Raw genomic sequence first — 12774 nt, 5'->3', positions numbered from 1 at the left:
TGATGGCTGCATGATCTGTGTATACTGTCACTTTCGTACCCACCAAGTAAGCTCTAAACTTATTGAAAGCAAATACTACTGCTAGCAACTCTTTCTCTGTAATGGTGTAACTAATCTGAGCTTGAGTAAGAGTTTTGCCGGCATAATATATAGAGTGGAAAATCTTATCCTTCATTTGCCCCAGCACTGCCCCAATAGAATGGTCACTGGCATCACACATCAGTTCAAATGGTAGAGTCCAATCTGGTGATATAACCACTAGTGCAGTGATCAAAGCTTTTTTTAATTCTCCAAAGGCTTGAAGACAGTCTTTATCAAAATAAAAAGGCTTGTCATGTTCTAGTAATGAGCATAGTATTTTAGCTACCTTGAAAACGTCTTTTATGAATCTTCTGTAAAATCCAGCATGACCTAAGAAACTTCTAATCCCCTTGATTGAAGTGGGAGGTGGCAATTTATCTATCACTTCTATCTTTGCTTTATCTACCTCTATGCCATTCTTGAACACCTTATGACCCAACACTATGCCTTCTTACACCATGAAGTGGCATTTTTTCCCAATTGAGTACTAAGTTAGTCATTTCACATATTTTAAGAACTTCTTCCAAGTTGTGTAAACAGTCAGTATATGTCTCTCCAAAGGCTGAGAAATCATCCATGAAGACTTCCAATGTTTGCTCTACCATCTCTGAAAAGTTGCTGGAGCATTGCATAAACCAAAGGGCATCATTCTGAAGGCAAAAGTTCCATAAGGATAGGTAAATGTAGTCTTTTCCTGATCCTCTGGAGTTATAGCAATTTGATTGTAGCTTGAATCCCCATCTAGGAAACAATAGTATTATTTTCCAACAAGTCTGTCTAACATCTGATCTATGAATAGAAGTGGGAAGTGATCATTCCGAGTGGCTTTGTTGAGCTTCCTGTAATCCATACATACCCTCCATCTAGTCACTGTTCTTGTAGGAATAAGTTCATTATTCTCATTAGCTATTACTGTTATTTCTCCCTTTTTTGGAATACATTGAACTGGGCTCACCAATGAACTGTCTGATATCGGGTATATGATTTCAGCATCCAACCATTTGATAATTTTTTTCTTCATAACTTCCTTCATAATGAGGTTTAACCTTCTCTGTTGCTCCACTGAATTCCTGTAGCAGTCTTCTAACAGAATTTTATGCATGCATATAGATGGGCTAATCCCTTTAATGTCTGTCATGGTCCATCCAATTACTTTTCTGTATTTTCCAAGCACATATACTAGGCTCTGTTCTTGACCTACATCCAGAGTAGATGAAATGATTACCGGGGGTGTGTTGTTTTGACCAAGATATGCATATTTCAAATGTGAGGGTAACAATTTTAATTCAAGAACATGAGGTGATTCAATAGATGGTAAAGTTATCTTTACTTCCCTGTTTGAAAGATTTAGATGTTCAACAAATCTGCTATGTCTGTTAGATTGTTTTCCTTCTATCCAATTTATCTGGTTTGCTGCAACAACTTTTTCTTCAAAGTTCTCAAAGGTGGCAACCTTGATGACCTCATTACTGTAGCATCTATCAATTCTGTCTGCTACAACAAAATCCATAACACTCAGGAAATTGCAATCTTCTGCCTCATCAGGGTTCTTCATAGCCTCTAATACATTGAATGTGACTTGTTGGTCATTCACTCTCATTGTTAGCTCTTATTTTTGCACATCTATCAAAGTCTTCCTGATTGTTAGGAAAGGTCTTCCAAGTATAATGGGTACCTCTTTATCAGCCTCAAAGTCTAATATAATGAAGTCCACTGGAAAGACAAATTTGTCAACCTTCACCAGTACATCCTCAATTTTTCTTTCAGGATATGCATGAGATGTGTCAACTAATTGCAGAGTGACTGTTGTTGGCCTGCATTCTCTTACTCCCAACTGCTTCAATACAAATAATGGCATCAGATTAATATTGGCTCCCAAATCACAGAGGGCTCTGCCATTGTACCTAGTTCCAATGGAACATGGTATTGTAAAGCTTCCTGTATCCTTTAATTTTTTAGGAATCTTATTTTGGAGCATGTGACTGCTTTCCTATGTTAAAGCAACAGTTTCAAATTCTCCCAACCTTCTCTTTCTGGCCAAAATGTCTTTTAGAAATTTCACATAATTAGGCATTTGCTCCAATGCTTCCACAAAAGGGATGTTGATGTATAATTGCTTCAGTACTTCCAAGAATTTACTAAACTGCTTGTCTTGTTTTTGTTTATGGAATCTCTGTGGGAAAGGAGGTGGATGCCTAAATTGCTGGGTAGATTCAGGAGATACCAATCTCTACTCATTTGATTTATTGTGAGTTGTTACCACTGGTGTTGCAACTTCTTCTTCAGTATTTATTAGTTGATTCCCTTCCATAGTTGCTGCAGCTTGACCACTAACATCAGTATCTTGATGGCTGGGTTGCTGTAACATGCTCTCATCTTGAGGTGGTTCTTGTGAGGAATTAAGTTCCAACATTTTTCTAGTCACATCAACAGGGACATCAACATTCTTTCCAGATTCTAAGTTGATTATTTTGTAGTGTTCATTTCCCTCTCTTCTTAGATCTTCTGTGTTATTGGGCAAGCTTCGCTAAGATCTGCTACTCATTACTGTGGCAAGCTGTCCAATTTGGTTTTCTAGGTTTCTTAGAGATACAACTTGACTTTGCACAATTGTTTCATTCTTCGCAATGTATTCCTTAATCAGTGTTTCCAATTAAGTAAGTAGATCATGGTTGGTGTGTTTTTTCCCTTGATTCTGCTGATGAAAACCAGGTGGTTGAGTATTTCTGTTCTGTCCACTCAGTGCTGGAGCATTTTGATTCTGATTGCTTCATCAGAAGTTTGGGTGTTGCTTCCATCCAGGGTTGTAAGTATTTGAGTACGGGTTGTTTTGAGGCTATCGGTTGAAATTACCCACATAGTTTACTGATGCTGGATTCCCAGGACAGTTGTCAAATAAATGCTCTTCACCACAATACACGCAAGACAGTTCAGCAACTTGCTTTACTGCTACTGGAACAGAAGTCATGGCTTTCACCATGTTAGTCAATGAGGTTACTTGTGCTGATAATGTTGTAATTGCATCTATATTATGTACCCCCGCTGCTCGTCTTGCTGCCATTTGTCTAGTTGATAGCCACTAATAATTTTTGTTGGCAATTCTCTTCATAATTTCACAAGCTTTAGTGTAAGATTTAGATAACAAAGCTCCATTTGCTGAAGCATCAACCATCAATCTCGTACTTGGATTTAACCCATTGTAAAAGGTTTACAACTGTATGTAACAAAGAATGCCATGATGAGGACATCTTCTGAGCAGTTCTTTAAATCTCTCCCAAGCCTCATACAAGCTCTCATCTTCAAGTTGATAAAAATAAGTGATCTCATTCCGTAATTTTTTATTTTTGCTTGGTGGAAAATATTTCATTAAGAATTTATCAACCAATTCATTCCATGTAGTGATGGAATCAGATGGTAATAAGTTCAACCATGCTCTTACTCGATCTCTTAAGGAGTAAGGAAAAAGCCTTAGTCTTAAAGCATCTTGTGTTACTCCAGCAATTTTAAAAGCATCACTCACTTCCAAAAACAACTTAAGATGAAGGTGAGGATCTTCAGTTGGTAGTCCATTGAATTGACTCACTGTTTGCAACATTTGAAACGTCACTGGCTTAAGTTCAAAGTTTGCAGCTTCCATTTCAGGTCTGACTATTCTAGGATGTACAACTTGAGGAGTTAATACAACATAATCTCTGATAGCCCTGTCTCTGTCATCAGCCATGTAAATAATATTGTTGTTGCTTGACTGTCTCTGATTAACATGCTCATTCTGCTCCTCTTGAATGTTAACAAGTTGTAGTGGCCCGTAAGGGTCTAAATTTCCCACATCTTACAGATTATTCATGTCTGAAATAGTTTTTGAATTTTTTGTTCTCTCCGCAGTCTCCTTACAGTCCTTTTAATCTCAGGATCAAATTGGAATACAACAGATCTGTCTTTGCGCATGCAAGTGTTGATATGTCAATAAATAGAACAAATTAGATCAAGTTGGCACTATTAAAATTTACTTCACACTTCAAAAATAAACAATCATTCCCCGGCAACGGCACCAAAAACTTGTTGGTAAATTTCTACTCAGTTGCTATTGATGCCAATGCACAAGTGTACACAGTAAGTAATAAAGTGATGAATATTCTAGATCGTCTCCACAGGGACTGATGTTACTAGAAATGTTACAGCAGCCACAATAGTGCAATATACCTTTATTTCAAGATGAACCTAGTTAAATACTACCGAAACGAACAATTGTAAGTAAATAAAACAAACAACTACAGTAATGAAATAAATTAGATAAATCGTGTAAAAGAATCTAATGAGAATAAAGTAGCTGAGTGATCAAACTCTCTTCATGGGTTGAGAGCTTTTCATCAAATTAGCACCAGTTGCTATAGCAATTCCTACAGCAATGGCAGAATTATTTTGCATCCTCAACTGTCGCGTGTTGGACTTCTCATACCCTTAAGTATCCTAACAATGACCAGATTCTATTCTACCAAGGTATGGCATTATGAACATCTAATCTCTCTACCCTACAAGGTGAGTACCTATGTCTAGTTCTTTACAAATCTTAACTTCAAGTATAGCCCTTATGGGATTCAAGAAAAACTTAACTTCTTAGACCAGCAATCTTTCGCCATATGGCCTTGCTTTCTGCAGTTGTAACAATTTCCTTCAAACTTCTTATTTGGCTTGTATTTGCCATCATTACCATGATCCTTTTGTTCTCTGTATGTCTGTGAGCTACCTTCTTGTTGATGACCTCTTAATATATCAACATCTTATTTAGATCCTCCACCACTATATTGTCTGAATCGATGTCTCTTTTTACTGGTGAAGAGTGTGTCCTCGTCATTCTTTACTAAGGCCTTATTCTTTTGCTTGTCATTCATTTCTTAATTAGCAAGCAAGTTTTCAAATTCTTCAATGGTTGATTGGGTTGGCCAAACTTGGATAGCCGTAACAAAGCTCTTAAATTTGGGCCTCAAACCATGGATAATAATTATTCTTATTCTATATCAATAAATTATAGTAATAGGATCTAACTCAGAAATTTCATAGTACAGGGATTTAACTTTACTGAAGTAGTTGTCTATTGTCATGTTTCATTATGAAATTGACAATGGCTCATTCTCTAGAAGTTGTAACCCTGTGAAACTCTTCTTTGAAAAAATTATTGTAAAAGTGTCTCAAGTTTCCTTAGGTGTTTTAGTCTTTTTTATGTGTTGCAATATTTCTTCTTCAATTGTACTTGTCTACTGTTACATTTTGTTGTAAAATTAACAGTAGCTCATTCTACAGAAGTTGTAGTCGTGTGTTATTTTTTTTGAAAAACTCGTTGCAAAAGTGTCTTAAGCCTCCTAAGTGTTTTAACCTTTTTTTATGTGTTGTAACATCTCTTTTTCAATTGTACTTTTGATGGCGAACATGACCTTCTTACTTTTAACGATCAACTTCTTCAAAACGGCATCTTTAATTGGTGGTTTCAAATCTCTACTACAAACATTCTCCTACAGGTCTTAGCCTTGTAGGTAGGACTATATCAATATTCCTTATGTATTGTAATTTTTTTTTATGGGTTTTTTGACTCCTCCAACTACTTAAAAGTCACCCATTGTAATTGCAAGATTTTGTCAATACCATGCAAGCTTGATCTCCACCAATGAACTTACGGAGTTTTAAACTCCTCACTATCTAACGAAGCTCTACCAAACGATCTTCGATCGACCTCGTTGTATTCTTACAACTTCTCTACAATAGTCCTTGGTTGTTATGAACTTTTGGCAATAGTACAACAGTTGTCCCCAGCCAACCACGCTATGATACCAATTGTTGAAAACCGAGGAGGACTAAACTGTTTAAAACTAAAATTATTTGGGTAATAAAAGATTTTTGCGAAACTGAAGGTCTTTGTTGATATTTTATGAGAAAGATACTATAACATTCATGGCTCACTTTGCTTTCTCTATTTTAGTTTTTCACTCTTCACTTGATGCCTAACCAAAAGATATAAGCAAGTATTTATAATACATGAGAATAAATCTACACCATTTAAACAAAAATTACAAAAAAATAATAGCCATATATTTCACCTACCAAGCCTATGACCTAACACCATCCATACCTACTCCTAGAACTTTCTATGAGTTGGGCTTATTAATTTAGGATTTTCTAATGAAAGATGGTGTTGGGCTTCATTTAATATCAAGGAACCTATTAAAATGGGTAATTAGGAAATATTAGCTAACATTAGGATATCGAGATGAGCTTCGTCCATAAATCTAGAAATATAAGCAAATAATGCATAATGAGTTCATGTTCATGAAATTTTATGGTACTTTTGTTGTGTGGGCAATAATCGTGATCAATCACAGTGGGTTTTCCACATTATTCGTGACAAGGTCTTTAAATGTGAAATTGAAAGCCTTTCCAGCTTGAGAATCAGGCTATATCTTGATTATCACACTATTACTTGTGCGTGTGAAGGTGCAATTTATGACTGTCAATCCAAATACGTCTTCTTCCTTTTTATATTTTCCAAGGCTGCCAACAATGATTCCCATGTCCTGGTCTGCAAAAAACATCAGACAATAGGATATTTTTACTGCCATCACTAAGAGAGACATAGTCATCTCCAATGGTTATCATTGAATGTGTTACCTTAATGACATTTGATCTTCCAATATGAATTCCATCAATATTCAGAGACTATCATCAAGTGCAGAGATGTTAATTTTATTCAGCTTCAAATTGTAGCAACAAAAAATGTTAATGTGGAAAAACCTATTATCAACAGATTATACTCCAATAAATGTGGAAACATTATTTTTTAATTATGGAATCTGACATTACAACCTATAATAACATGTAATTATATAAGGATTAATAAATCAATTAAGAATTTTAAACTAAATTAAATCAATACTTATAATTATAATAAATTAAAAATCACATGTAAAACTTTAATGCTTAAAGTCAAGTACTTAACTATTATACTTAAATAAATTAAACAACTAAAATTTATTCATCTTTTAAAATTATAATTACATTATTAAGCAAATTTTCAATAATAAACTAAACTCATCCAATAAAAATCTATCTGAGTATCATTATTTCTTTAGTAGGCGCTCGGACTTTGTTTGAAGTATCATATGCTAATAATTCTTCTATCAAAAACTCCTCAAAATACTCAAATTTTATTTTCCAATTTATCCTCTTAGTTATTGTAACTACTAAATGAAATATCAAAATTCACATAAAAAGTTTATGAAAATGTTGATAATTGCTATTATGCGTTGTTTTTGTAAGTACTTTAGTACTAGTAATAATTTTATATTATTTTGACCTAATTTTTTCAATTATAATTTTTTTAAAATAAAGCAGTAGTAAACTTTTAGCCCCCTAATATTTTCAGTCTATTCAATAAGTGTATAATTTAATCATTTTATAAAGTAAGTCATTAATTTCAATTGGAAAAAAATATAAAATTAGATTAAGGACATATTTAAAAATAAAATAAAAACTCTACTATATTATAAAATTGATGAAAATATAAGGTTAATTGAGTTAGGAACGTTTATGAAAGCAAAATAAAAGCTCTATTATTACATAAAATTATGAAAATATAAGGGATATAAATGATTTTTTTCCTAACCAAGACCGGGCTATAACCCGGTGTAGCCCACCTACAGGTCCGCCACTGCTGGATTCTCTTCCTTCAAGTACATCTGCATGTAAATTTTTTACTTTCACTATATGCAAATGATTAATTTCTCACCTATTCGGTGAGCCTCAACAAACAGATGAGTGTTGTCATTTGATGGCTAGTTCAACCCAGGAAACCATCTGTAATAGCTTCAATTAAGGGATGACAAACAGAGAAAGGCTTGCTGGTGAGATCACAATAATGCCAATCTCAGAGCCAGTGAGGGTAACAAGCTCACTTGCCTTTTTGTAGATCCCGGATCTATGTTTGGAGAATGTAATCACCCTGTCTCCTCTTTTTCAATCCTCTATGTCTTAATCATTTGGAGAAGTCAAAGATCAAGATGAAGAAGATTGAGAATAAATATGACAGGATGATAACATTCTCCAAACGTATATCCGGTATCTACAAGAAGGCCAGTAAGCTTGTCACTCTCCCTAGAGGTGATATTGCCATTGTGGTGTTCTCACCATCTGGCAAGCCTTACTCCTTTGGTCACCCCTCCATTGAAGCTGTTGCAAACCACTTCCTGGGATTGGACCAGCCACCAAATGACAACAATCACCCTCTTTTTGAGGTTTAGCGCCAATTACCCTCTTTCCAATGCAACAAAAAAAGATTTTTTTCCTTTTATTTTCCAACTAGTACTATTAAAGCTTCAAGAAGGCTTAAGAAAAATATCATGATATTTATAGAGAATAGCGCGTAAAATACACCCATGCCCATGAGCATGTGTATGTGTTTGTACATATATAAATGTAAACTTAATTATGTTCTTTTTAAATTTACTAACTTAAGCCCTCGAGATTACCAATTCAAGCATCATATAGATAAATTTACCTAATTATGTAGAACTAGAAAACAATAACATTAATTACAAAAAATCTGAGTATATCTAAATAATTCTACCTACAGAATAAGCAAATTAAGATATGATTGTCCTTGCGGACCTAGTTGAGTGGTTTTCAAATAGTTTTATTTAATTAATCACCCAAGATCAAATCCTCGGGGATATAGAAGATTAAAAAATCAATTGAGATTTTACCCACCCTCCATCTTTAAAAAAGAAAAAAGAAAAAATAAGAAAAAAATTGTGCCCGAGGAACTTGGTCGAGTGGTTTTCTAACAATCTTATTTGGTTAGCTGCCGAAGTTTGAATATTGGTAGGTAGAGGTAAAAAAAAAAAAAAAACTTTGGGATTTACAAAAAATCAAAGAAAAAATTGATTTTGATTTAGACTAAATATATGATGATTGTAAGGGTATTTGTTTCTTGAGTCCTCGTTTGTAGAAAGAAATTACGCTAAAATTATTTAAAATACATTACTTAGGTCGTTGTCAATTCAAATTTGTTTCATTCAAGTTCTTGATTGAATTTCACAATTTAAAAAAAAAATAGCATTACGACATTTTAGTCATATTTAGTTGTTCAGTCTTCTTATTTTTCATTTTATGCATTACAATGCCAAAGTTTTAAGCGGACTAAGGTTAGTGTTAGCTATATCCTAAAGAAGAGAAATTCTATAATACCTTTGATATATTACAACCAATTGATGCATGCATGTCATGTGTAGTTGAATTTAACCACCACTTACATGATTTTTTAAATGAAATGCACATATGTCATAATATCATTTACTTATTGTATGTCTGACATGATACCTCTAATATATTATATAATTTCTCCCTAAAGAAAGCCAAGTTAATATTAGAAAACCTCGTCTTTATATATTACTTATTTTTCCTGTTTTAAAGTACAGTTTTTTGTTGCTTTGGCATTATAACCCTCGTTCAACTTTAATTTTGGAAATTTGAACTTGCAGATAAAAGATCTTGAAAGCCAATATATAGACTGTACAATGATGTAATATTAGAAAACATGGTCTTTATATATTATTTGTTTTTTCCTGTTTTAAAGTACAGTTTTTTGTTGCTTTGGCATTATAACCCTCGTTCAAGTACAGTTTTTTGTTGCTTTGGCATTATAACCCTCGTTCAACTTTAATTTTGGAAATTTGAACTTGCAGATAAAAGATCTTGAAAGCCAATATATAGACTGTACAATGATGTAATATTAGAAAACCTGGTCTTTATATATTATTTGTTTTTTCCTGTTTTAAAGTACAGTTTTTTGTTGCTTTGGCATTATAACCCTCGTTCAACTTCAATTTTGGAAATTTGAACTAGCAGATAAAATCTTGAAAGCCAATATATAGACTGTACAATGATGTAATATTGCCTGAAAGCGAAAGAAAAAAGTACTCATAAAAAGCTGTTGAAAGTGGGAGACTTGTGTGTATAGGGAAGAATAATATGTGATAAATAATGTGAAAAACTTTCAAGTTTTGTGGTGTAAAATCTATTGATATTTATTGAGCAATTAGAATAATTTAAACTGTAAAAAATTAATAATTAAGAAACTATGATAAAATGAGCTTTAAACCTTTAATGCAAAATATATGGGTATAACTAACCAGTTAAAGACTTGAATAAAATCAATTTCAATTTAGAAGAATTTTAAGTGACAATTTAAGAACTTATGGTTTATGAGTTTCTTTCTTTTTCTGTTTTCTCTTTTTCTCAAAACATGAAATGAGCAGGTGCAAACACTTTATATGCTTTAATATACCTGAATATAATTATGTGACTGCTTGTTTGATGAAGAAAATAAAATCTATAATTTACAAGAATTACTAATTAAAAATCTCAACTAAATACGCTGATTTCGCTCCTTCATTACTTCCATTTACGGATTATTATTTTGACAATATTGGAAGGCTTCATTACTTCTATTTATGGATTATTATTGTAACAATATTGGACGGTTATTTTAATTAGTTACCCAAATGATATTATCAGTTAAAAAATCTAGCAAAATAATATTTTTAGAAATAAATTTAAGAAATATTTATTAATGATATACTAGTAGTAGTTGATGTAGCAAAACAACTCAGACAAACTCATATTTTTCTTTAACACCTGAAAATTAAAGAGCTTACAAATTGAAAATGAGGATGACGGGATGATGACATTCTCCAAACGTAGATCCGGGATCTACAAAATGGCCACTGAGCTTGTCAGTAATTTCACTAGCGCTGAAATTACGAATGTGTATAGACACATGTAGGTGTATGTTACTCACCATCTGGCAGGCCTTACTACTTTGGTCACCCCTGAATTGAATATGTTACTAACCGCTTCCTGGCATTGAACCAACCACCAAATGACAACATGCACCTTCTTGCTGAGGCTCAATGCCAATTACCCTTTTTTTCAATAGAGAAAAAAAACGATTTTTTTTTTCCTTTTAGTTTTGTATTAGTAGTGTTAAAGCTTGAACAAAGTAGAAGGAAAATGTCAAAACATTTATAGGGAATAGTGCGTAACATACAGCTACATGTGTCTATACACATTCGTAAATGGAAACATAGTTATGTTATTTTAAAGATTACTAACTGAAACTTTCGAGATTACTAATTCAAATATGTTAAGATAAAGGAATTCAAATTTACCTAATTAATAATAACTAGAGAGCAACAAGATTAATTGTGAAAAATCTGAGCATATTTAGTTGACTCTACCTAATGAAATAAGCAAGGACACCGCTTACCCTTGGGGGCTTGGCATAGTGGTTTTGAAGCTGCTTTACTTATCTGGCCATTCAAGTTCGAATCTTAGGGAAAATATAAGGTTAAAAAAAAAAGAAGTAAATAAGTTGCATGCCTCAAATGACTCGACCTAGTGGTTTTCATTTATCAAATGACTCTCATCAGCTGACCTTCCATCTTTGAATTCTTTGGGAGGTCGGGGCCTAAAATAAATTTGTGCATCCCTCAAACTCCCTACCTTTCCTTTCCAAAAAAAATAACAATAATAAGTATTTTTTATAGTGCAAAAAGCCCCATCCCAATGATGATAATAATCCTTTAACTAAATTCAGTAGGTGAGGTCTGTGTTTGTGTTTACTTTACTGAAACGTTGTAATAAAGAATTCATTTTCCAACATAGAACTCACTTGAATTCTCATGCCTTTGTTAATTCGCAGTTTAATGGAGAAGAACAAAGAACGAATGGGACAAGAAACTATCTTTCGAAGTACGCCAATTTCAGGTCATCAATGGGGCAATAGACATCCTCCTCGAATGCGTGGAATCATAAATTATGAAAATAAAAAATCCAAGATATAGATAATGAAGAGTCTTGGAAATCCAAGACTCAATAGGCTGGAATCGGTTTCCCAATAAGAGTCGGTTTAGCATTTTGAACGAGTAGATATTGCTGGACCCATATCATCAACTCCACTGTACACCAAATTTATTTCACCAATCTCAACATCTTGGCATCGAATGTCTTTGCTACAAGCAAGACTAACAACCTTCTTCTTCGAAGAGGTTCCTCGGATCTTCTTTAATCTCATACAGCTGATATTTACTTGGAAGGGACCGGTTCAAATGGATAATCGATGAACATTAGCTAACAAGATTTAGGGATAGTTTCGCGCGTAAATCTAAGGATGCTAATGAATTCCCTTACTATGATCCGTTTCATTATTTGCCTCCGTACACTACAAGAAAACAGGCAATAGATGACGGGAAATAACTGTCATAAAAAGGGGTGTATGACAGACAATTCATCCGTCATCTATGTCACTGTCATTAATTTATGACAGAATATTTTCCGTCATAAATTTATAATAGCATTTCATAATCATATATCTGTCACATAATATTTTAATGTAAAAAAATAATTAAATTAAAAATTAAATTTATTTAAATTTTTGCGCCATTTTTTTTTAATTTTTAAATGAGAAATTCAATTATTATTTGAAAATTTATTATTCAATTTTGGCGGGAAATTATTTATGATAGAATATATGATGGCTTTTCCATCATAAAGTTTTGATTTTTTTCTAAAATTATATTATAATTATAATTTATTAATGAATTCCTGTTTACAAATTTAATTAATTAATAAAACAAATATCATAACAAA

The 12774-nt window shown here is 33.1% G+C and overlaps 1 protein-coding gene and 1 non-coding gene across 18 annotated transcripts; one reads left to right on the top strand and one right to left on the bottom strand.

Moving 5' to 3' along the window:
- Positions 1 to 3311: 3311 nt before the first annotated feature.
- Positions 3312 to 3419, top strand: LOC112495676 (small nucleolar RNA R71). Its single transcript, XR_003062006.2, has one exon. It is a non-coding gene; the product is annotated as a small nucleolar RNA R71 (small nucleolar RNA).
- A 2819-nt stretch (positions 3420 to 6238) lies between these two features.
- On the bottom strand, positions 6239 to 11886 carry LOC127899991 (exopolygalacturonase-like). 17 transcript variants are annotated; one of them, XR_008051883.1, is made up of 5 exons: positions 11393 to 11881; positions 10925 to 10983; positions 10782 to 10836; positions 6739 to 6821; positions 6239 to 6649 (listed from the first exon to the last, which is right to left on the bottom strand). XR_008051883.1 is itself a non-coding variant. In XM_052434214.1 (4 exons), exons 1-4 carry the CDS (start codon positions 11407 to 11409, stop codon positions 6525 to 6527), a joined length of 240 nt encoding a protein of 79 aa, XP_052290174.1. In that variant the 5' UTR covers positions 11410 to 11883; the 3' UTR covers positions 6239 to 6524. The 17 variants fall into 17 exon arrangements, 1 of the variants encoding a protein (XP_052290174.1); XR_008051879.1 differs by having other exon boundaries at positions 10925 to 11048; positions 11393 to 11864; XR_008051880.1 differs by having other exon boundaries at positions 6739 to 6786; positions 10925 to 11048; positions 11393 to 11863.
- Between the last annotated feature and the right edge of the window lie 888 nt (positions 11887 to 12774).

The sequence above is a fragment of the Citrus sinensis genome, chromosome 9 (assembly GCF_022201045.2).
Source record: "Citrus sinensis cultivar Valencia sweet orange chromosome 9, DVS_A1.0, whole genome shotgun sequence".
In the NCBI taxonomy this organism is placed as follows: domain Eukaryota; kingdom Viridiplantae; phylum Streptophyta; class Magnoliopsida; order Sapindales; family Rutaceae; genus Citrus; species Citrus sinensis.
This window is presented reverse-complemented; position numbering and strand designations above follow the sequence as displayed.

Bases quoted from the DNA above. Each gene is read 5' to 3' on its own strand.
- LOC127899991 (XM_052434214.1), bottom strand. The intron at 6,787-10,781 runs GTAAGCTCTTTA...ACTTGATGATAG, and splicing joins GTCATCCTCATTTTCAATTT to TCTCTGAATATTGATGGAAT. The intron at 6,645-6,738 runs GTAACACATTCA...TTTGCAGACCAG, and splicing joins GAAGATCAAATGTCATTAAG to GACATGGGAATCATTGTTGG.